At 51.9% G+C, this 24,318-nt stretch overlaps 1 protein-coding gene across 5 annotated transcripts in view; it reads left to right on the forward strand.

The window, feature by feature from the left end:
• Nucleotides 1-667: 667 nt before the first annotated feature.
• LOC135288400 (basic proline-rich protein-like) overlaps nt 668-24,318 on the forward strand; it is a 29,929-nt gene continuing 6,278 nt past the window's right edge. Inside the window, exons 1-5 of one of the 5 annotated variants that reach the window (XM_064401786.1) lie at nt 668-804; nt 4,407-4,458; nt 16,452-16,497; nt 21,939-22,025; nt 22,426-22,767. In XM_064401786.1, coding sequence (XP_064257856.1) covers nt 683-804; nt 4,407-4,458; nt 16,452-16,497; nt 21,939-22,015 — 297 coding nt within the window. In that variant the 5' untranslated portion in view covers nt 668-682 and the 3' untranslated portion in view covers nt 22,016-22,025; nt 22,426-22,767. Of the gene's footprint in view, nt 805-834; nt 1,779-4,406; nt 4,459-6,076; nt 6,092-7,170; nt 7,516-16,451; nt 16,498-21,938; nt 22,026-22,425; nt 22,768-24,318 lie in introns of those variants that run through there. The other 4 variants (XM_064401785.1, XR_010351528.1, XR_010351527.1 and 1 more) reach the window with 4 other exon arrangements.

Consider the following 24,318-nt stretch of genomic DNA (forward strand, 5'->3'; position numbering starts at 1 on the left):
GGGGTTTTGGTGTTAATAAAATGCAAGAATTCGGTAGTTACCTGTGCAACACTCCCGGGGCCGGGCCCGGAGCGCTCCGAGCCCGGCACCGGCTCCGTGCGTGTCCCCGAATCCCCGGGATGCTCCCGGGGCGGGCAGAGGGCACCGCGCCCTTTGGGGAGGGGGTCCCGGGCTGCAGAAGGAGCCCCCGCACCGGGGCCGGGCCGTGCTGCTCGCCGGCCGTTAATGGCAAAGGGAGAAAAATAAATTTATTTGAATTCAGGAGAGGATTGGGGCCCCAGCCGGGCGTGTCTGCCCCCCTGAGCGCTTCGTGCCCCCGCGGCTCGGCTGCTTTGCCCCAAAACCACCCAAATACCCTCAAATAACCTTTTTTTCCCCCCCCGTTATCCCCGTTCCCCCGCACCCCGCTTCCCACCCCCCAAGGTTCTCTCTTCCCCGCTCCTCCGTGGCTGCGGAGAGAGAGAGGTTGCCATATTTGCATATATGGTAATGAGCTCCTAATTGCCAGGCTTGCTGCGCTTCGCCGATCGATTTCGAGCAACGCAGAGGTTAAGGAAGCTTGGAACCAGCGCGGCTCTCGGCTCCCCCCAGCCCCGGAGCCCCTCGGAGCCCCCCCGCGCCGCGGAGCTGGCCCCGCATTTGCATCCCAACTTTTTTTAACTCTCACACGTACACTTTACGTATGGGCTACGTGGAGCCTCCTCGGCCGCTCCTATATATCCTTACGCCGGGCACGGCCCCCGCTCCTCCGCCGGCGGCTCCGGGCTCGGGGCCACCGCCGAGAGCCGCGGGAGAGCCGGGCAGGTGAGGGCAGGGCACTCAGGGCACTCAGGGCACTGAGGGCAGGGCACAGTGGGCACGGCAGTGAGGGCAGGGCACTGAGGGCAATTTGGGCAGGGCACAGCGGGCAGGTGAGTGAGGGCAGCCTGGGCAAGCAGGGAGGGCAGGCAGAGCCGTGCGGGCAGTCTGACATTGGAGAGAGGACAGGCAGAGCCGTGCAGGCAAGTTGGCACTTAGGGCACTGAAGGAAGGACAGGCAGAGCCGTGCAGGCAGGTTGGCACCGAAGGGAGGGCGGGTTGGCACTGAAGGAAGGGCAGTCCGAGCCGTGCGGGCAGCCTGGCACTCAGGGCACTGAAGGGAGGGCAGGCAGAGCCGTGCGGGCAGGTTGGCACTGAAGGAAGGGCAGGCAGAGCAGTCCGGGCAGCCTGGCATTGGAGAGAGGGCAGGCAGAGCCATGCAGGCAGGTTGGCACCAAAGGAAGGGCAAGAAGAGCCGTGCGGGCAGGTTGGCACTGAAGGGAGGACAGGCAGAGCCGTGCAGGCATCCTGGCACTCAGGGCACTGAAGGAAGGGCAGGCAGAGCCGGGCGGGCAGCCTGGCACGCCGGGCACCGAGGGGAGGACAGGCAGAGCCGTGCGGGCAGGTTGGCACTGAAGAGAGGGCAGGCAAAGCCGTGAGGGCACCCTGGCACGCCGGGCACCGAAGGAAGGGCAGCGGTCCAGGCTGGCGGGCAGCACAGGCAGCACCCGCCGGGCACCGGGCGCATCCAGGTGCGTGAAGAAGCCGGGGTGAGGAAAACGGGAGGCCGGGTCCTGCTCCCCCGGCCGAGCATCGCCCACCCACCCCCGCCCCGCCGAGCCCCCGCAGCCTCCCGCGCCGCGCGGGGCCGGCCCCGCACAGCCGGACAAACAATGTGAGACTTGGCGGAACAAAAGCGGCGGGGCTTGGGTTGCTGAACACGTCTGAGGCCAGACGAGCCGCGCGATTTATTGGACTCGGTGAGAAAACCATAATAAAAAAAAAAAAGTAAAAGGGGGACGGGGGTGGAGGGGGGAGAGGACTCTCAAAGCGTCTTTATGATGGGCTGGGGGCCGCGGGCTGCGGGGCCGGGGGGAAATGCCCCGGGAGCGGGTCCAGCTCCTGCCTGGGGCCGGGATGCGGGGTCGGAGCTGCTCCCAAAACCGCGGGGCAGGAGGAGCTTCCTTCCCTTTTCCCTTTCCTCCCCTTTTCCCTTTTCCCTTTCCTCCCCTTTCCCTTTCCTTCCCTTTTCCCTTTTCCCTTTTCCCTTTTCCCTTTTCCCTTTTCCCTTTTCCCTTTTCCCTTTCCATTTTCCCTTTCCTCCTCTTTTCCCTTTTCCCTTTTCCCTTTTCCCTTTTCCCTTTTCCCTTTTCCCTTTTCCCTTTTCCCTTTTCCCTTTCCATTTTCCCTTTCCTCCTCTTTTCCCTTTCCTTCCCTTTTCCCTTTTCTCTCCTTTTCCCTTTCCTTCCCTTTTCCCTTTCCTCCTCTTTTCCCTTTCCTTCCCTTTTCCCTTTTCTCTCCTTTTCCCTTTCCTTCCCTTTTCCCTTTTCTCTCCTTTTCCCTTTCCTCCCCTTTTCCCTTTCCTCCCCTTTTCCCTTTCCTTCCCTTTTCCCTTTTCCCTTTTCCCTTTTCCCTTTTCCCTTTTCCCTTTCCTCCCCTTTTCCCTTTCCATCCCTTTTCCCTTTCCTCCCCTTTTCCCTTTTCCCTTTCCATCCCTTTTCCCTTTCCTCCCCTTTTCTCTTTTCCCTTTCTTTCCCTTTTCCCTTTCCATCCCTTTTCCCTTTCCTCCCCTTTTCCCTTTCCTCCGTCCCGTGGCATCCGAGCTGAGAAACTTGGGTGCCGGCCGAGCGCGTCCATCCCACGGCCCCGCGCTGTTCTCTCGGCCCGCGGGTGCCCCGGAGCCACTTTGGGTGAGGGATTCACTTCTTCCACCCTGTGCCGGCTGGGGAATCCAGATTCGGGGTGCGGAGCCCCCCCGGCAGCCCCCGCTGTGCCCCGGGGCTTTGTGCCTTGTCCAGGGGATGCTGTGGGTGCCTCCCGGGGGGGCAGGAGGAGGCACCCCCAAATCCTCGCTGCCGGGGGTCGGGCAGAGCCGGGGGGACACGGACCCCCGTGGGGAGCGGGGAGCGAAGGCTCCCGGTGCCCCCCAACACCGGGCAGGGTTTTGGGAGGGGCGGGATGCGCAGAGCTGGATCCCAAATTTGGGATCAGCGAATGAAACGCGCGCGGAAATAAACCCAGAGCAAAGGTTCTGCACATCCTCCTGCAGCGCCCGCGGCAGAGCCAAGGGGGAACGGCTCCTCCCCACCTCGGGAACTTCTCCCCGTGCGGCTTTTCTGAAATTTCTCCCCCCACCACCACAACGAGGTGGGAGCCGCTCCGTTCATATCCCAAACCCCGAGAATTCCTGCCCCGGAGAGGCCCCGCGAGGCTCCCGCTCCTCAGGCCGTGCAGGGAACCCAAATTAAACGGGTTTAGGGGTTTTTTTTAGAAGTTATTGAAGGCAAACGTGATGCCCCGGCCGAAATCCTCCTCTCGGTTGCAGCGGGCCCGGGTGTTCCAATCCTGCCGCCGCATGGGATTTTTTTCGACGTTTTTTTGTAATTTTTTTCCTGCCAAAAATTCTTCAATCTTCATTTTAATTTTAATTTTTATTTTAACTTATATTTTAGTTCTTATTGTCCTTTTTTTGTTGCTGTTGTTTTGGTTTTGGTCTTTAAAAGCCTCATCCCTGCAGTCTGTCCTTGATTCTTTCCTCAGCGAGGGGAAGGAGCTGCGCTCAGAGAGTGAACAGGGAAAAATCAACCCGAGCTTATTTTGGGCTATTTTTCGGGTCGTACGTGCACTCCTGCAAAAAAACCCCACAGAGTACCCAGCGGCTCACGTCCTGCCCACCTCGGCTCCGTTTTTAGCCCCCCGAAAATTAAGTTTTTGTATATGCACTGGTGTGCGTGGAAGTTTTAAGGCTGGAAATCCTCAAATCCGCCGTTCCAAGGGAGATCCCGCGGTCGCGGCGGCGGCTCCTTCTGCTTCCTCGCGGTTTGGATTGGTTTCTTTTTCCCCAGAAAGACAGCAAAGCACGGAGCGGGTTTTTATTTGTCAAGGCACTCAGAACACACCCGAGCATTTTCTGCAAATCGCTCGTGCCCTTCCTTAAATCCTCCCAGATCGGGCTGGTTCTAACGCGATGTTAAATAAAATTAGAAATAAAAATGCACTGTCATCGGGGTAATCCCAGGGTGAATCCAAATTTGAAAGCGAAATCCCTGTTTTTGCAGCCTTTTTCAGGATAAATCGCAAAATTCGCAGTGTTTTTTTTTTCTTTTTTGGCAGGTTAAAAAAAAAAAAAAGATAATTTCTGGAGGGGGCTGAAATAGAAATTAAGAATAAAAAAAATGTAGGTGAATTTAATAAAGAGGAGAATCAAAAGAGGGGAATCAAAAGAGGGGCAGGCGTGCGGTTGTGTCCCTAAAATCCCATTTCTGTGGCGGTGGGGAATGGTCAAAGCCGGCCCCGCCGGGACCCCACCGAGCTGCCCCACTGCCCCGGGGGCTGCGTGGGCACCGCTGCCCCTTTAACCCCCTCCTCTTCTCGGCCTTTTCTTCCAGGAGAGCCCCGGCTCTGGACCCCGTGCCCACCGAGGAGCAGCCGCTGGCCCAGGTGGGTGCTGGGGAACCACGGAGGGAGAAAAATCGCGGGCAGAGCCCAGCCCGGGCTGCGGGGGCGCGGGGGGCGAGCCCCTGGCCCCAACAGGAGCTGGAGGCTGTGATTTGGGTGGGAGGACCCCCCAACAGGAGCTGGAGGCTGTGATTTGGGTGGGGGTACAGGAGAGAGCACCCCTGGGTGCCTCCATGGGTGCTGCAGCCCCTCCTTGCCCCGTCACCCTCAGAGTCTTCCCAAAATCTGCGGTTTTCCCCCCAGCTAAGCCTGGAAGTGGAATAAAAGAAAGGGGAAAGGTGCAGAACAAACCCCCCAAAGCCTTTTGTGCTGGGGGGCTCACAGAGAGCGGGGCAGGGGGCGCGGGGAGGGGCTGTCGGTGGAGCAGCCTGAGGAGCAGAGCCCCAGGGCTGTTTTGGGGTTATTTTCACACCCCCAACCCCCTTTCCCCACTCCAGTGCTGGGCCTAGACCAGTGGGTTCCTATTTTCCCAGTGGGGGCAACTGGGAGAGGGGGTCCTGGCAGGTGGGACACGCTGTGGTGGCAGCGGGAGAATCCAGCTCCAGAAAGAGACAAAAGCCATGAGTAACTTCCCAGCCCAAACTCACAGACCCAAAACCAGCTGGGAAAAAAAAATAATAATTCCAAGGTAAAGAAACCTTTAAGAGAAAATGAAAAAAATCCCAGCTCCAATGCTCTGTTCTTGTTCAAGGTAAAATCATGGGGTTTTTTGTTGTTGTTTTTTTAATTTTTTTTTTTTAATGGGATCTATATTATAGCAAGGAAACCAAAGGGTAATTAACAGCGGGGTTAAAACCACAGAAGTAAAGCAGCATTTGGTTCCATCCGGGCTCTGCAGAGCGCGGCCAGGCCCTGGCGCTGGCCCTGGGGGTGTTTCCCCTCCCCGAGAGGGGGAAGCCGGGGAGGCCGAGCCTGGGGGGCACGGAGGTGGCAGCGCTGCCGGGGGGGCGTGCGGCTCTGCGGCGCAGGGCACACTCGGCGTGCCCAGGCCGCCAGCGGTGGCCGGTGGCGCCGGGGGTGGTGGCGACGGCCACGGGAACGAGCCAAGTCCAGGCCATGAGCGTGGCGATGATGATGATGATGATGATGATGATGATGAGGGTGGTGTTGGCGCTCCAGGGCGATGCTGGAGGCGCCGATGGCGGTGGCGCCGGGCGGCGGGGTCGGTGGCGGTACCGGGGGTTCCGGGGGTACCGGGGATTTTTTTTTTTGGGGGGGGGGGGGGTGCCGGCGGCGGCGGCGCGCGTGTGCGCGCGGCCCCTCCCCAGCCCATTGATGAAGCGGGAGCGCTGCAGAGGGGTGGGAACGGCCCGGGTGACGTCAGGCGGGCGCGGACCAATCAGCGGCGGCGGCGAGGGCCGGGAGTGTGAAAGCATGAATGAAAAGTGCCGCGCGCCGCTCCCCCCGGCGCAGAGGCTGCGGGCAGCGGCTGCGGGCAGCAGGTACGAGCCGAGCCGAGCCGAGCCGAGCCGAGCCGAGCCGAGCCGAGCCGAGCCCAGCCCAGCCCAGCCGAGCCGAGCCGCGCCGCCGGCAGGGCCCCCGAGCCCCCCGCAGCAGCCGCGGGGTCTCGGCGGAGCGAGGGCTCCGCAGCGCCAAGGGTGAAAGAGGGATGCAGGTGAAAGAGGGATGCAGGTGAAAGGGGGATGGAGCCCCGGCAGGTCGCTGTGGCGAGGGGAGGGACGCGGCGGTGGAGGAGGGCGGCAGGGATCGCGGGGTGCCACGGGGGGAGGAGGGGGATGCGGGTTCCTCGCCCGAGGGATGCTCCGGAGCGGAGGAACGGCGCGGGGGGGGTGCACGGTCCTCGCCCAGAGGAAGGAAAGGGTGGAGGGACGCGGGTCACTCTGGAGAAGGAGAATGAGGGTTCCCCCCCCGCGCCCCCGGAGGAAGGAGGGATGGAGGGGAGCAGAGCCCCCGAAGCAAGGACGGAGGGATGCGCGTTCCCCGCGAAAGAAGAAAGGACGGAGGGATGCGGGGAGAGGGCGCGAGGGATGCGGGGAGAGGGCGCGAGGGATGCGGTTCCCTGGCGGGGAAAGCCGCGCTCTCCCCCGAACGAACGGAGGGATGCGGGTCCCGGTCCCTGGCCGAGATGCGCGGTCCTCGCTCAGGGCCGGGGTCCTGAGCCGCGAGCAGGAGTCGCTCCCTTCCTTCTTTCCTCCCTTCCATCCCTTTCATCATTTCCTCCGTGTTTTCTGTGTTTATTCATCGCTATTCCCCCCGATCTTGGCTGAATCCAAAGCATCACAAGTTACTATTTATATGAACCGGCAGGTTTTTCTCGCAGTCATTTTGTTTGGAGAGCGTTAAACGCATTTGTGGGTGGGGAAATGTCCTTTTGGTCTTTTATGCATATTTTAAGTTGTGGGTGCAAATTATATTTGCTTTGATTATTACCAGTTTGAATGCATTAATTTGATAGTTATTAAAAATAATGTGGGCTTAATTCTCGGCACCTGCAGAATATCATTTGGTTTGCAAATGAAACAAATTGAAACTCGGCAGAAAATAGGCAGCCCTTGCGTGGTTATCCTGTAATTCTGCTCCAAATTGTGTTTCCTGGGGGCCTGATCCTGCCTGTCCCAGCGATGCTCAGGGCTGCAGGAGCAGGGCTGTAGCTGTGTGAAGATATTACGGATCTGGCTGCTAATATTTGCATCTCTTTTTATTCGTTTTCCTCCCTCGTTCCTTCCTTAAAAGCCACGTGCCCCCGAGCCCCTGGAGAAGAGGAGGTTGGCTTTTTCCTGCTGATGCTGTAGACTCCAGGGGTTGGTTGTTATCTTTGGTTATCTAGCTGTATGAGTGGTGTCGATTCTTCATAAAGCTAGATAACCGAAAGTAAAAATAACCCCATTACACGCCTGAGGAGGATGTGGAGAAGAAAGGAAATTCATCAAAAGGAAGAGGAGGAAAAGAAAAATATATATTAAAAAAAAAAAGAAACAAACAAAAAAAAAAGAAACAAAAAAAAAGAAGAGAAAGGAAATGAGAGGCGGAAAAAATGGGGGAAAAGACAACTTTCAGAGACTGGAATTAAAACCCGAGGTAGGATTTTTTTTTTTTTTTTTTTTTTTTTTAAAGAACCTATTTGCCTCCTATAATTTTTGATTTTAAGAGTTTACTGATTCTGGGCATGTGAAGAAACCGTCTGTGTTGAGAAAGACAAAGATGTTGCCGCTCTCTCCTCGGCCGTTAACTGTAATTGAATTAACAAAGTAAAACTTCCAATCAGATTATGAATTAGTTAAGTCCAGGACCCAGACTACAGATCAAGGATGAACTTTCATTGCATAACCAGTCGTAGAGCATCAGAGAATCCATAAATCAATACAGATTACTGTGTTGGATTATCTGTTTAATAAAGCAGCAACAGAGCAATGTTTATTAATGGTTGTTTTGCAAATACGAGTGCTGGATTCTTTTTCCTTTTTTCTACCTTCCCTCCCCCCTCTTCCCTATCTGTTATACAGATACATAAATTTTCCTCCCTGACAGCTATAACTTGATATCAGTATTAGAAAGAAGGATATGGTGATTTGTAAAATGGTTTCTTGCAGTTTTCTTTGTTTTTCTTCCCTTGTGTCTCTATCCAAATGCTTCCTTTCTTCTTTTAACCTTTTGTTTATGAATGTTTCTTTGAATGGACTCAAGATTCTAATTTGGGGATTTACAAGAGAGATTTTATATATATATATAAATATATATATTTATGTATATATATGTAAAACTTGTGTGTGGAACCGCATGAGACTAATTGGAGAACTTGATTTTGCTTAATTTATCTTCTCTGCAAATTGATGTTGGTTCTTATCCCTCTTTAATGGATTTTTCCTCAACCTCTTCCTTATGGAAAGTGGGATTTTTAAATCTGCTCTATTGTAGAAGGGAATTTTGAGTCAAAGAGGTGAACTGGGTGCTTCCCACTTGCTTTTAATAATCAGGTGCCTGAGATGCCACCTACAAATCACAGCAACCTCTATGAAAAGGTGTCTTGATGTTGCTTAGAAGAACACAAAGATCTCATGGTGGATTAAGATAAAATTATATCAGAACGGTGATTCCAAGGAGGAAAAAAAAAACCAAAAAAAACAAAAAAGACTTCATAATAATAAAGAGCTAATGTGGGTGATGGCACCTGAACTAATTTTGGAAAGGAGCAATTATAGCTTTGTGACTTTATGAAAACCCTCTGGTGAGAGATGTAGGAATGAGCTGACTTTTGACCCGTGCTGGACCCGCTCGCTTCGCTCGTTTGGGATCTTTAAAAAAACCCAAAAGGGCAGAAGGAACTGTCCCTGGCGCTTCCTTCAGGGAAGGGCTGTAGTGCTGGGTGTGACGCGAAAAGATTTATCCTGCTCACGTGAACGCTTGAAATTAATAAACAAGGTATTATTCCCCTTCACCCTGGAATTCAGAATAATTTAGCCCACGTGTGGAGTGGAGTTCTGAAATGACCTGCTTGGGGAGAGCTTAGGGAGAACCTTCTTTCCTTCTTCCCGCTGAGGTTCTGCCATTGTTCCTGGTGCTGGCGGCGGCAGGGATGCAGGGAAGTTTTTACAGGCTCTGATTTGATTCCCTGCTCTCCTTTGCCACCCTGCTGCCCCTCCCCAGGGGAGCGAGGTGCTGCTCTGCTGGCCAGGCTGTTTGTCCCCAGCCAGAGAGGGACAGGAGGACAGGGCACCAGGGAGCTTTGCTCCACGGACGGGAGAGCAGCCTCCAAGGAAGGCGAGGCATCTCCATGGATGCTCACACCCTGAGCATCTCAGGGGGAGGCTGGACACCCTTGGCCTTGGTGACAAAGCGGTGACAAAGCTCGGAGCTCTCCTCACTCATCTTGTCAGGCAGACAGAGCTCTGCTGGTGCAGCTGGTGGTGGCCAGGATGTGTCTGTGGGCAGATGTTGGCACCGAGCGCGGCCCGAGGGGCGCGGTGGCTCCAAGGGGGACGAGGCACTTTTATCCAGGGTGAGCCCTGGGAAGCTGCCATGTGCCATCCACCATTGGCCCGTGGCTCCCCTCAAGGAGGGGAAAATGCCTTTTCTCCAATCAGGGGCTGTGGGAGCATCTTTTGGTGTTCCTGGGTGACCAATCCCGGGCTGTGCGGCGCTGCCATAGGCTGGTTTGGATGGTGTCACTTCTTTGGCTGTAACAAAGGCACGAGCAGGAGCAGGGGGATGTAAACCGGGACAAGGATGAAACTCCTCCAAGAATTTAGCAAACCATGTGTGGAGGGCCTGGAGCCAGGGGCAGGAGGTGCCTGTGCTGGTTGGTGATGGAGAGGATGCATTTAAAGCCCACCAGGCCCAAGTTGGCTCTCTGGAGCTTTTGCACCTCATTCTCAGCTGCAAAAAGCTCATTTTGAAATGTTTGTGACCCCCAGTGCCATTCAGAGACGCGGTGACACTGTGGGGCTAAAGAACCTCCATGTTCATCCCCCGTCCCTTTGTGCTCCCAGCCTGGGGAGAAAATGGAAACCAGTTCCAGCTCCCTCGTTGCCCCTCAGCTGTTGGATGGCTCTCTGGGGGTTCCTGGTGCCACAAGATTTGCTGAGGTCTCTGGGTGCTGATGGAGCATGTTACTCTTTGGTCAGGTGGAATTTCTTTTGAATTTGAGTTTTTGTTGTGAGGGATAACCATTTCCAGTGGTGGAAATGTCTGTGTGACTGTGAGCTGGGCTGTCTCCAAGGGCTTTGGAATAGTCTTGCAAATAGCTGATTTTTAATTTTTTTTCCCTTTTTTTTTCTCCCTGATTTACTCCTGGAGTGCTCCAGCAGTAAGCCCTGCGTGTTTGCGTGACATTGATCCAAATTGCAGTTTACATGTGGCCGTTTAAGCTTGCTTGGCCACTATGATTTGACTGGTTAACACTCAGCACTGTCTACTCTGCTCTCCCTTCTGGCCACATAACTGCTGGAGACATTAATAGGAGACACACTCGTTTGGGAGCGAGGTATCAGCTCTCCACATCGTTCTCTTGCTTAGCAGCAGTTTGGAATCAGGGGGAAAAAAAAGACAAAAATGCAGTAGTGGTTTTTCCGTGATTCAGTGAGATGTTGAGGAGAATGACCCTTTACAAATATAATTGTTGAAAATTATTAATTTCACTCAGCGGATCTCCTTTAGCTTCTGTCTTTAGTGCTTGTGTTGGCAGTGCAGAAATGCAGTTTGTGGCTGGGGCCAAAGCCCTTTTGCACCGTTCTCATTGTACGAGCTCTGCGGGTCGGGGGACTGGCAAAAGGGCAGAAATTCTTGTGCTGGTTGGGACTGCCACTGGATATGAACTTTTACTTTGTGATGGATAAAATATGTGTATTTCTGACATTTTGTATTTGAAAATTCTCAGCCTGGAATGATGAAAAGTAGCTAAAAAATGGTTTTAAAAAAATCATGATTTTATGGTGTTCGAGGGAAACAGACATTTCCCCATTGTGGGAATTTTTTGCTTGCCTTTTACAGTTTTAAACTGAAAACAAAAGGAGGCCCTGATGGCTCAAGCCCTTTGAGGTCTCCCTAGTATGTGAAGTGTCCTTTTCTCCCAGCTCAGTCCCGTGCACCCTGGCTGGGGCAGGTGTGGAATAGCACTGCAGTGCCACCACAAAGAAATGCCACCGATACGACAGAAATTTGCATGTATCCATTTCCTTCTGAAACGCACAGATTTAATTCCTTCCCACAAGCAGTCGCAGCTGGATTTGGAGGCAGAGGGGATGGTTTTTTAGAGATGCTCTCACAGCAGGGCTGGCAGCCAGCGCTGACTTGTTCCCAGCACCAATCCTCAAAGCTCTGCTCTTTTCGGGGGGCTGCGTGGCCCAGCTGGTCGAGCTGGGTTTGGGGGGCACCTCTGTGCCAAGAAAAGCGTGAGGGCTCTGCCGTGGGCACCCACAGGGTCAGAAATGCTGATGGAAGCCTCCAGCTGCCGGTCCGGGGCTGAGAGGGGAGCACATCTTTGTGCTGAGAACAGAGTCTTTCCTCTTCAAACAATCAGGGCTTCAAACCCCTGAGCGTTTTCAAGGGAGCGATTTTTATGTCGGGATTATGATAAACCGGCTGAGTGGGCGCGCTAAGCCGCCATAGGAATCAGATCAGGGCCTGCTTTAATTTCAGCGAGTGGCGGTGTGTGGGAACGGAGGCTGGGCTGATGCTCGGAATTAACGGGCTGGGCTCCGGGCTCAGCCTGCAGCAGGGTGGGCACGGTCGTGTTGTCCTTGTCGCCAGCGTGGCTTTGCCCATCGGGTTTGGCACTTCGCAGGGCGCTCTGCAGCACCCTGGGGTGATTTTGAGGTGGTCGGTGCCGATCTCTGTGTGGCAGGAAAGATTCCTTGAATTCCCCAAACGTGGTGCTGCGTGCCCAGCACACGGGGCCGGGCGGTTCTCCCGCACCCAGCCCGGGGGAAACGGGTGACAGTGCCCCGAGGGAGGCACAGCTAGGAGGAAAATGATAAAATGATGATTCTGTGGTCCTCGGGCTGCTGCAGGAGGCGGGCGCCAGCGGGCAGGTCGCTCAGATGCAGCCGGTGTGATCGGATGTGAAAGCGGGGCCGCGGCGCTGGCAGCTCCGCTCTCCCTTCACCGCAGCTTTTGCTGGCCCAGGCTTGTCGGGGGGAGGATAAATATAGTCCTGGGGTGGCATTCCGGATTGCCCGGCGGGATTTTCGGGGACAGATCTAGAAATGGGCCGGTGCGGGTGAGCCCCGCCACCTCTCGCTGGCCGAGCGGGGAAGGGGCGGCGGCTGCGGGCAAGGCTGGCATGGCCCTGGGCATTTTCACAGCAAAAGAGATGGGAAACTTTGTTTTAGGGTGCGGAGAGGGATGCCTGAATGCTGGGATTATCCTGGGGGTGTCCGTAGGGCTGCTGGGGAGGTCTTGGAGCAGCACTCGTGCTGGATCTGTTATCAGTGGATCACAGCCTCCTGCTCAGTGTTTAACTCAGGATTTATCCTGTTACAGCTGAGGGCAGGCTGGGACCTGGCATCTGTAACTGCGCAGCTAAAGCTGTGTAATCCTCACCAGCATCCACGGCCATGGCTTGAGCTTCGGCTTTGACAGCCCAGGCTAGGTGTAAAAATAATTGTAATTCCTCTTCCAGGGGTTTGAATCTTGCTGGAGCGGGGACAAAAGGAGCAGTGCCAGGATGGAGGGAGCATCCATGTTGGGTGCTGCCTTGAGCTGCTTGGTCTCGTGTGGGGCATTTTTACAGGCAAGCAGAGGGCATGAGGTGGAGGTTGCTCTGGGATAAGGAGAAAATGCAGTTCTCAGAAAGAGGAAAAAGTGCTGATTAATAAGTGTTAGATACTCATTGGTGGTGGACTGGCCTGGTTTCGAGCCCTGTGTGGCTCCAGGGGGATGTTGGCTCATCTTGTGGCCTTGCATTGTTTAGGTCAAGGCTGGTAAATCAGGTTTAATTTGACCTTCAGCAGGTTCCTGCCTGCTGGAAACTCATCTTTTATTGAAAAAAAACCAAGCCGAACCAAAAAACAAAACAAAAAAACACCAAAACAACCAAACAAAAAAACCAACCCAGTCCCCACCCCCTCCAAACAAAAAACCCAAAAAAAACCCCCCAAAAAACATCAACCAAACCACAAAAGATTTTATGGATCAGTGTGTGAGCTCTGGGAAAGGGAAAGGGGATCTTTCAGATCTTCTTCACCCTTTTGGAGGCACAGAAAGCTCTTTGGGAAGGAGGAAGGTTGTCCCTATGGAATCTGCTTTGTTTCATCTACCTCTTCCCCTAAATGTTTTAGTAAATTTCTGCTGTTTTGGTTGAGTGAAATATTCTGCTTTTAGGTTATTTCATAGGAGTGGATTGTTTTAGGGATTCCCGGGCAGGAATGTGTCTGAGCCAAACAACCTTCCTCTGGCATCAGCAGGCACCAGCTGCTTGGGAGGAAAGTGCTTGAAACCCTACAATTATGGGATAATGTATTCCAAGAGACTTTCTTGGCTTTCCCTTCCTGGGCTGGAGAGTTTATATTCCCTCCCTGATCCTTGTAAAATGTTGCTGAACTTGGATGTTTTTGTCACCTGCTCCTCCATGGTGCCGGGACAATCCCACTGGCAGGGCTTGGGACTGGGCAGGAGGGAAAAAAAGCCAAATTTTTTTTTTTTTTTTGCTTTGAATTTTTTGACTCTGCTAGGGGCAGAGGAACCTTATCTTTGAAAAGATCTGGAGGGGCACCGGCCACATATAGAGCCAATGGAAAAGTGAAGGGGAATTAACAATATAACTTGGATTGTTCAAAGGAATTAGGCACGTAATTCACTCAGGAGCTTTGGCTGATCCTGCAGGGCACTGTCAGCATCCAGAGGAGTTTTCTTCCTGCTGAGGCCTGGCCAGAAGGTGCAGAAATTTTCCCTTCTGGCTGGGGGCAGGTTTGAGGGCTCGGGACTGGAGAGGGACCACGGGAGGCCCTGGGCCACCACCCCACCCCACAATTTTGCAGACAAACTCCAGTCCTTGGAGATTTTTCTCTCTTTTTTTCCCTTTGTTTTGCCTTCGAAAAACCAACCCCGCTAACAAACACACACACACATATTTTTCTTCTTCTTCTCCATGAGAAAAGGCCTTTCCAACATTAAACCCACCCATGTGCAGGAGCAGGGCTGGCTCTTTCTGGAGGTAGAGCTTTCCCACGGAGCTGTGCATCTTTGCTGTGGAAACCCCCTGATTTTTGGAGGCGAGCGAGCGGGAGGAAGCCTGTCCAGCTCTGCCCAGCCGGGCTGAGGCTGTGACAGGATCGGGGCAAGCTGGCAGAGATTCGGGAGTGAAAGCAAGCTGCCTCCCTCCTCTGGTGCGAGGGATGGCCACGGAGCAGGTTGCCATGGAGAACGGGGATTATTCTGCGCGTGTGTGTGTACAGGCTGGGGGGGGAATATCGTAATTTTTTCCTTTTTTAAAAAAAAAAAAAATCCATTTCTGATGGAGCGTGATGCCGTCAGCGGCCGTGCTCACCCAACCTTGGGAGCTGCAACCTCCAACCCCAGCCCCATCCCCTCCTCCCCTGCTGCTGCTGCCCCAGCCCCTCCATCGGACTCTTATCTCCAATAATCCCCCCGTAAGAGGGCTTTCTGCTTGTTATGACACCCAGTGAAAGCGTGGGAGAAAGATCCTTTCTTCGCCCTTGTCCTCCACAGCCAGCCACTAGCCTGAATGGGAGGCTTTTTTGTGTCTCTGTGTGCCTGACTAATTGAGCTGAAGGACTTGCGTCTGGAAGGGCTTGAAAGGGACTTTTGTTGCCACTGCGGAGTTTGTGGAAGGCGAATGAGCCCTGCTTTCTTAGGGAACGCGGGTCCTGGGCAAATTTGACTCTCGAGTGCTCACGCCTCCCAGTTCTTTGGGAAAATAAGAAAAAAAAAAAAGAGTGGTGGGATTGGATTTTTTTGTGTTGTGTGTGAGATTTTTTGGGAGTGATTTTTTAAATTTTTTTTTTATTATTTTTATTTTTTTGAGCACTACTGGCAGCCTCGGGAGCTGGAGAATTGAGTCTAGCAAAAAAAAGAAAAAAAAAAAAACCAAACCACCCTGGCCCTGGAAGGTTGATGAGCTGGCTCTAAAAAAAAGGCTTGGAGAGATGACTTAAAACTGGCTAAAAATAACAATATCAGAAGCCCTCCAAAAAGAAGAGTATTGAGAGCCCTTGCCTCCAAAAATAACAGTATCGAGAGCTTGTGCCTCCAAAAATAACAATATCGAGAGCTTGTGCCTCCTGTAGCTTTTAAGGCTCGATAATCCAACCCCAAATCTTCTCTAGGATTCCATGGGAAATTCCTTTGTGGTCCAAGGATGCTTTCACATCCCGTTGCATCCTGAGAGGAGATGAGCACAGCCAGCACAAGAACAGTTTAAGTGGCGGCTGCAAAATTCCTTTTTTTCCTCTCAGGAGCGCTGAAAAGTTGGGATTCTGCCTCAAAGTGCTTTAGTTGGTGCCAGGTGATGCCCAGGTGGCTCCTGGAATTTTGGTTTTGGGCACCTGGACTGTCGTCCCTGTAGGTATCTCCTGCTGCACTTTTGCTCCCATCACGAGAATTTGGCGTTTCCATGTGTCCAGGATATTTTCTTGCTGCCTTTGCTAATTTTTCACGATACTGAATCCATTCAAAGAACTTCTCCAGCCTGTCTTTTCCCCATGGTGTGGCTATGCAAAACGTAAATGTCTCTCCTGGAAAACACTCTCTGGCAAGGAGGGAATGTGAGGTTGGGGGGGAAAAAATGGCTTTTGAGGCAGAAAACTTCTTGGCATCTGGCAAAGATGGCTTTTGAAGTGGCTGGTGAGAAAAATGGGGAAGAAAGTGGCTGTATGGGGTCAGTTTGTTCCTGTTGCTTGTTTGCCATGGGATGTGCAGCCCCTGCACCACCTGAAATAATTGTCCATTTATTTTCACTAAATAGATTTCACTCTAATTTCTCAACACCTCCCCACCTTCTTCTTTTATTCCAGGGATCTTGCAGGTCCCTCCACACAAGAAATTACTGTGGCAGTTGCCAGAGTCCATTCTATCCCCTGTGTGGATAAAACCTCATAGGGTGTGTTATTGATTTCTAACTAAAAGGGGTTAAAATATATTGAAAATTGTGTTTTTAATGGGGTGATGTAGACGCTGCAAATGCCCATGGCACCTTTTTTCCCACCCTGCACCCAAAGGCTGCAGTTGGGTGTCTTCAGGAATTTTTCAGAGCCAAAGAGGTGCATGAAGAAGGGGAAAAACAAGAACAAATGGGTTTGAAACATGAGTGGGGAAATTTGATAGAGAGGGAAGGCAAAGGCAAAGAGAGCTGAATGAACAGGAGGCCTAAATAAAATAAAATAAAATTAAAAAAAAAAAAAACCCAAAAAATAACTATCAAAAATTTAAAAATTACTTTCAGAGACGTAGCCAAAACCCCTTTTCAAGTGACTCCACTTGGAGTTTTTAAACCCAGAAATTTCTTCACTGCTTTCTGCCAACATTGTGCTAAACTCAACCTTGGTTTTTATGTCCTGCAGCCCGAGGCCCGTCCTGCCGCAGCTCCGGGGATGCCCAGGACACCAGGTATTTATTAATGCATCCTGATTCCTTCCCGTGCCAGGAAATGACAATTTCTGGGTGTTTGGGTGCTCACGAGGAGTTTGTGCTGTCAGCCCCATGCCAGAATAATTCAGTTTTGTATTGGTCATTAGTGATGAGCAGCTCCTGGCTATGGCTGGGCATTGCTGCACCCCCAGCATCCTCCAGTCCTTTTTTATTTATTTATATTTTTTTTTTTTAATTTTTAAATTTTTTTTGATGTGTGTGTTTGTTTCTCAGTTATTCTTTTAATATATGCTTTCCAATAACTAATTCAAAAAGAGAAAAATCACCCAATTCCACTTTTGGAATGATGTGTGAACTTGGAAATTGGGGCTTGGAGTCAAAACAAGATGAGGAGAGCAGAGCAAGACTCCTGCTCCAATGGGCTGGAGGCCAGAAGACATAAAGAAACCCAGATTACTGGTGTCTTTTTTTAAAAAAAATACTATTATTTTTCTATTTTTTTTAATTATTTTTAGTAGGGAAAGGGATTTGCCAAAGTGCACACCTCAAGTACATTTTACCCTCTGCAGAGGCCTTATTATGCTGGAACCAGCTAAATGAAATAAAAGAGTTTATTTTTTTTATAACTGACCAGTAGCTCCGGGCTCGTGCATTTCAGAGCACAGAAAAGTGACTCTAAACCAATAATTTTTGTGGTGTCTCAAACCAAGCCCCTAAAATTTCAAAAATTCTTGTCCTTGCGCAGATTATTGCTGCTGCACTTAACACCTTACAGCTCAAATAACAAGAGATTTTGAGCAGATTGGGAAAAAATTCAAATGTAAAAGGAGGTATAGAAAATAACAGAAAAATCAAGAGGTTTTGGAACAGATAAGAAATAATTCTTGGGCAAAACACAGCAATAATCCTAAAGTGCTTTATTTTTGTGAATCAATATAATATTGCTATAAAATATTTGGAATTCTGCCATGCATCTGTTTCTCGGTAATATTCATAATTCCTGCAATCCCAACATTCAGGGAGCACGAGGTCACTACCTGGAATTTCCTTGTTTCAGTTCCCAGCACTGGGGCTTTCTCATCTTTGGGGCAGGGATCAGGAATGAGGATTTTTACAAGGGTCTGGGGGAATGGGGCACTGATGCCACACATGTTTTTAATGCGCTGTGGACATGCCAGGATGCTGGACAGGTCACAGGGATGTGGAGGGACCCCAGTGCCACCACTGTCACCCTCTGCTCCTCCCTCCCTCTCTCCCCGGAGGACCACGGGCTCACCCAGCACTGGAGAAAATTGAAATTTAATTTTTTCCTCAATGAAAATACTGATGGGGGGGAAGGGAAAAAAAAAAAAAAAAGAGGAAGAATGGAATCTTGGTGCGTTTTGTGACTTTGTTCCCAGCAGAGGAAGAGCCAAGGCCAGCCCAGTGAGCGGGTTCGATGTGAGCAGCCAAACCCTTGTGGCTGCCAGGACCCTTCTCTGCTGCACCACCGGAGGGTTTCACCTTCTGCCAAGAGCGGCCTGCTCCTCTTCTTTCTCTTCCCTTCCCTTCCTTTTCTATCCTTTCCTTTATTTTTTAACCTAATATTTATATAATTTTATTTTTCAATTTATTTTTTAATTTTCCTTTTTCTTTATTTCCTTTTTCTTTTACTTTTTATTTTCCTTCTAATTTTCCTTTTTAATATTTCATTTCCCTTCATTTTATTTTTCCTTTTTTTTTTTGTCGTTGTTGCTTTCCTATTTTTTTCCTTTGTTTTCTTTTCCCATTTTAATTTCCATTTTTCCCCCCAATTTCGCACTTAAGCCTGCTTTGTCTTGTCTCCTGCTGGAACGTTTAACGAAGGGCCAGCCGCTCCCACGCCAGTAGGGATTTTTTTCTTGTTGTTGTTGGTATTTTCCTGACGCTTTGTTCCACCGTCCCCACCTCGGTGCCCATCGAGGGGTGCGGGTCGGGGTGCCCGCGATGGATGGGGAAGCACAAAGCCCCAAGGAAGACACGAGGGCTCTTGTTATCCGGGCCGTGCAGGAAAGAGTTAAACCATTAGAAATTCCGAGCCCTTCTTCCGATAGTTAAACCTGATTTGCATGCATTTGCATAATGAATGTCATTTGCATTCTTGGAGGTTGGCTACTTCTGTGGGAAAAGTCAAAGCGGGATTGCGGGGAGGGTGAAGGGGGGTCGGTGAAGAAAGAAGGGAAGATTTTTTTCCCCGCACCCCGCGCATCCCTGCCCCTCGCCATCCTCACCCAAACGCTCTTTTCCTTCCCCTCTTTCCCCCCATTTTCCCCCCTCAAGGCCTTCCTGCCTTCTCCCTTCCGCAGGACACAAAGCCAGCCATCGCTGGCTAGGCCGTGGCGAGGCCAGGCGCATCCTCTCCCGCTTGCCCCCCTTCCCCTCCTTTAATTTCTGCCTCTAATTCCATCTTGGCTCCCGTTCCCGGCGCCCTCGCGAGCGGGGGGCTGCGGCCCCGGCCCTCCCCTCCCCGTGGGTGCATGCGTGCTGAGGGGAAGGCAAGGTGGGAGCCACCATTTTAGGCAGCTGCTGTGTAAAATGGCCGATTCCCCTCGGCCGGGCCCAGCCACGCGGGCGGGAGCGTTCCGGCGGCTTCCGTCGCGTTCCGGTGGCTTCCGTGGGATGGGACGGAGCCGCTTGCGGTGCTTTGGGTGCCGCGGCCTCGCCACCGGGCCTTCGGCCTCGAGGGGCTCATTCTGGCCTCGCCATCGGGCATTCGGCCTCAAGGGGCTCAGCCTTCAGCCTTGAGGGGTTCATCCCGGCCTTCAGCCTCGAGGGGCTCATCCCGGCCTTCAGCCTCGAGGGGCTCATCCCGGCCTCGAGGGGCTCATCCCGGCCTCAAGGGGCTCATCCCAGCATTGTCGCAGGGCCTTCAGCCTCCAGGGGTTCATCCCACTCTTCAGTCTCGAGGGGCTCATCCCGGCCTCGAGGGGCTCATCCCAGCCTCGCTGCGGGACCTTCAGCCTTGAGGGGTTCATCCCAGTCTTCAGTCTCGAGGGGCTCATCCCAGATTTGAGGGGCTCATCTTGGCCTTCAGCCTTCAGGGGCTCATCCCGGCTTCTCTGTGGGGTCTTCAGCCTTGTGGGGTTCATCCCAGCCTCGCCGCGGGGCCTTCGGCCTGGAGGGGCTCATCTTGGTCTTCAGCCTTGAGGGGTTCATCCCGGCCTCTCCAGGATTTGGGATTTGGGATTTGGGATTTCTCTCTTCCCGCCGTCACCGAGGTGTCGCAGCCACAAAAGGCCCCAGCCAACCCACAGCCCAAAACCAGCCTCTTTTCACCTCGTCTCCAGGTTTTGCACCACCAAAGGCGGGCCTATCAGCTTTTTTTTTTGCTGTATTTTTAAAAAATTATTGTTCAAAGTACCCTCCATATGGGGCTTGAGGCTTGGCTGCAGAATTTTTTCCTAGATGCACTAGATGACATTTCATTCTTTGTGTACTGTGATAACATTAGCGAAACAGCTGTTTAATTATTTTTTTTTTACCCCTCCTCCTTATTTTGGACTAGAAAAATTCAATAGCCTCATTTTTGCTGTTGCTGAAACCATTTCATGGCTGTTTAAGACGGGGGGAAGAATCAATGTGAAACAGGAGTGACTTCATCCCCTCCGTGCTTCGCCTGGTCCAGGTGATCTGTGGGCACAAAGTTATTGTGCTCAGGTTAATCTTAGAGAGGGGAAAAAAATCTCTTCACACAACTGGTGGGATGTGATTAATTTTACTACAGCACCTGAAATATATTGGGGTGTTTTATCTGAAGACTCATTGCAAGAGGTTTGTGGTTTAGGTGAAAATCTTGGTGTTCCATGAGGCCGCGTTTGTTGTTCTTTTTAATTTCTCCCCATCCCTCTGTTGCCATGAGACCTGGAAACTTAAAAGCCTAAATATGCTAAGTGAGTTTAACCCTGGTGTGACGGGAATTTTGAAAGCAGATTAAAACCAACTCAAAATTTATCCCTAGAAGGGAAATAAATCACATTTTTTGCTCGTGGGCTGACGCTGGAGTCCCAGACACACCTGGCTGAGGGCAGCCCCGTGGGGAACGTGGCTGGGTTTGGCTCTAGCCTGGTCCTTGGAGGGGTTTTTGGGGTGGGAAGGGGCTGGGGAAGGGGGAACTGTCACTGTTGTAACGCTTTTGCTGGATCTGGGAAGAGCCACGCGCTCCACTCTGCCTGCCAAACGTGCTTAGTCAGGAATGGGAAATACTTCCCTAAAACTTGCAAAAATGCGCTAAGGCTCTTAGCTCTTGGACTAAGCTGCAGCTACTTAGTCCATTTCTCACTGCTTTTATTTATAAACTTCAGGCTGTGCAGGGGGATTTTTTTTTCCCTTCCTTTTTTCTGGTTCTTTCCCTAGGATGGGGCACAGGAATGTGACGGAAGCAGAGCTGGGAGGAGAGGATGGGTCTGGGCACCACTGAATTTCCGCAGGGTCACGTTGTCTCTGGTTTCTGTAGTGTTAGAGGTGATTTATGGGACTAAAGGCCAGCAGAACAAGCTCCTTTTTGGGCTCTTCCTCAGTTAAACCACATCAATTCTGCACTGAGTATCTAAATCCATGTGCAACCTGTGAGTAGCCACAGCTGGAGGCAGAGAAATCTTAAACTAGCAAACCAAAACCACTACACAGAGTTTATACACATGGAAAGTACATAAAGTGAATATTAGTATTTTATTAAAATATAAAACAGTACTGTGAGGATATCTCAAGGCTTCCAAAGGGTCAGGGCTGCTCAGTTTTGGTATTTTCAAGCAGGGATGAGCTTTTTCACTGGGTTCCTGCTGCATTGAGGGTGGCAATCACAGAGTGCATCCCGAGAGGCTCCTCCTTTGGTCCAGGACTCTGCCCTCAAGTGCTCAGATCAGCCAGGACAAATGCCCCAGCCTCAGGGGGCTCTGGGCTTGGGTTTGGCTTTGGGTCTTGGTGCAGCAGTCACTGCCCTGGGCAGGGAGGGAGGCCTGGAGAGCACAGCTCCCCAGAACATAAAGAAAAAAATAAAGAAGGTGGGTTTTTACTTAGATTTAGAGGTTTTTGGTCATGTTTGTAGCTTTTGAGCACGTGGAGTTGGTTTTGCCACACAACTGCAGTGAGGTACTGGCTGGAACCATACCTGGCAGGGATGGGAAATGGTGCAATGAGAATTTTTAAATTTAATTTCATTTTAAATTTCATTTCATTTCAAATTTCATTTAATTTCAAACAGCCATTTCAAATTGCCCCAGAGCAGACTCCAGCTCCTCTTGCTCCCTACAAGGCTCAGGCCCCACAGAGGCATCGTAAGTTAGGAAACCAGTTTCAAAGATGTTGAGAGTTTTCCAGAATAATTCTCTCTTCCTCATTCCCCTTTCGTGTCAGAAGTGTGGCTGTAATTTCCCTGTCCTGATGTAATCCAGCCAGAGAACACTGGTCTGACATTTAACATCCTCTTTTCTCTCTCTTACCAGGCTGGACGTGGGCTCACCCTACCTGCTGCTCATTTTCTGACTCACAAATTGTCTCTGGCCCTGGTGAGATTTCATGAGAACACCCTGGTAAGGGGATATTTTAAAATTTTGGATTTTTTTAAAAAGCATTTCCCTAAACTTACACTGGGTCTGGCACCATCAGGCTGCCAGGATGGGCTGAGTGTCTCCATGGCAAGGGCTTGGGGACTGGTGAGAGCTCGTGGGGACCACATGGTGGGGAAAAGAGGAACCAAAATTTCCATGGCCACCATAACCTTCCTTGATGACCATTTGGCCCAAAGTCTCAAACATCTGGATTTTTTTTCTGTGTTTAATATCTTTTTTTGTGGGTTTGTTAACCTGTAATGCCCAATCCCTGGGAAAGGTGTCTGTCTCATCCACAGGAATAAACAAAAACAGGGGAGAGGGGGTTTCCTGTTAAATGAAAAGGGAATAATAAAGGTGTTTCTGTTGTGCTTGGTTTTAGCTCAGATTGGCTCAGGAGTGGGGGTTATAAGGAAAACCCCACCCTCCAAAAACCACGAGGAGCTGCCAGCAGGACCTTGTCTAGAGGGACCCTCAGCAGAAGCCCCTCACCACGGCTGATCCCACCTCATCCTCCTCCTCCTCCTCTCCTGCTCTGCTGGCAGACCCTGGCCTGGAGCACGATGTGGATCCTGATTTACACCAGTGCCTGTCCAGGCTGACCAGGGCTGCTGACCAGCACCGGGCCTCGGCGTGGGGACACAGCACCAACACAGGCACAGCCAGGGTGCAGAGGACACCAGGACATGCCCACCCTGCCCACTCCCCTGTGGGGCACTCGCTGGTGAGCCTGGGCATGTGGCACCACCGTGGTGGGTCGCACTGGGGCGTGGGGAAGGGATCCACCTCGAGGGATGGGGATGGCAGGTAGAGCCCACACCGGTGGGCAGCTGGCCCAGGAGGAGCTGGGAAGGGACAGTGTGTTTATTATGGAGGCGCAGCTGAAGCGGGTCCTTTGCCAGTGGTCAAGTCTGAATCACAAACTCTGCATTGTTTCCGAGTGTGTTCAGCACATTTCCCTTCTCCCCCTCCCTTTCCCTTTCCTCTCCTCTCGCCCTTGCACAAAGCTGTCATTGTGCCGGGGACTTGGTGATGGCAGCGTTGTTATTTGGTCAGAAAAAAAAAAAAAAAAAGAAAAAAAAAAGAAAAAAAAAGAAAAGAAAGAAGTGGGGAGGGGGGACCCAACAAGGTGAAGAGGTTTAAATCAGCTTAGCCCAAATGCCAATTAAAAACCAAAGAGGATTAGGCTTGTGATCAGCAGAATAGACAGTCATTGTACCCGGGAGGAGGGTCCCCCTCCCCAGGCCCGACGCGGCGGTGCCGCAGGTTTGGCTGGGACCGGCATCGCTCTGCTCCCTCGGCAGGACGGAGCAGGGCAGGGCACCCACCAGAGCTCTCGGCAGAGACAGCTTCCCGCTGCAAACACCTTTTCTCGCATTTTTTAAGGACTCTTGTCCCGCCTTGAGCTCGGCTGAGCAAGGAGAGGGTTCAGCCTCTCTGCCCAGAAATCGGCTCTTGGGCTGGAGCATCCTTTGGCCGGGGGCTGCTGCAGGGTCCCTGGGGTGAGGTCCTGTCTGGGGGTCTGAGCAGACACTGTCCCCATCTTGGCAGACCCCCAGGTGCGTCTCAGGTGCGTGTGCTGGCTGAGGGCTCTCTCCAGCTGTAGCACCCTTGGTCAGATCTTGGCTCCCAAGCAGCCAGCACATCACCCTTGGCCTCAGCCATGGTGACAGTGCCAGGACCATCACACGAGTTCTGCTCCAGTGCACAGTCAGAGAAGACTGGCTCTCTGTTCCATGGCTTGGAGATGTGATGTCAGTGCTTTCTGCCTGGTTTAGTCCTCTGCACTGCCCACGAACTTGCTGCTTCCATGAAGTCTAAGGTAGCCAGAACCCGTGGTCCTTGTAGCCCCCTGATCTGTGAGGGGCACCCAGGCTGGGTGAGATGTGTCTGGGTGGTTGCTTGGACTCTGAGCCATGTGGCTCACCCAGTTCTCTCCCAGTATGCTGGTAAACTGGTAAAACTCCAGGAACAGGAAAATGCTCTGCACCATCCTGGTAATGGGCGTCAGCCTCATTCCTGACAGGGCAGTGAAGGCAAATCCCCTGCAGCCAGAACGGCTACACTGGTGTCAAAAGGGTGTTGACAGAGTTGGAGTGTCCTGATACCACACTGGCTACTTAAAATGAGTCCTCACTGAGGTAGAAAATGTAATTCTAGACTAACTTTGAGGTTAGTTACCAAGTGGAGGTGGGAGCTGGGCCAAGCAGGGAGAGGTTTAAGGGACATGAGCAGCAAACTCAGGTGGAGCTTGAGCACTTCCATGTCTGAGTGG

This window comes from Passer domesticus, chromosome 32 (assembly GCF_036417665.1).
Source record: "Passer domesticus isolate bPasDom1 chromosome 32, bPasDom1.hap1, whole genome shotgun sequence".
In the NCBI taxonomy this organism is placed as follows: domain Eukaryota; kingdom Metazoa; phylum Chordata; class Aves; order Passeriformes; family Passeridae; genus Passer; species Passer domesticus.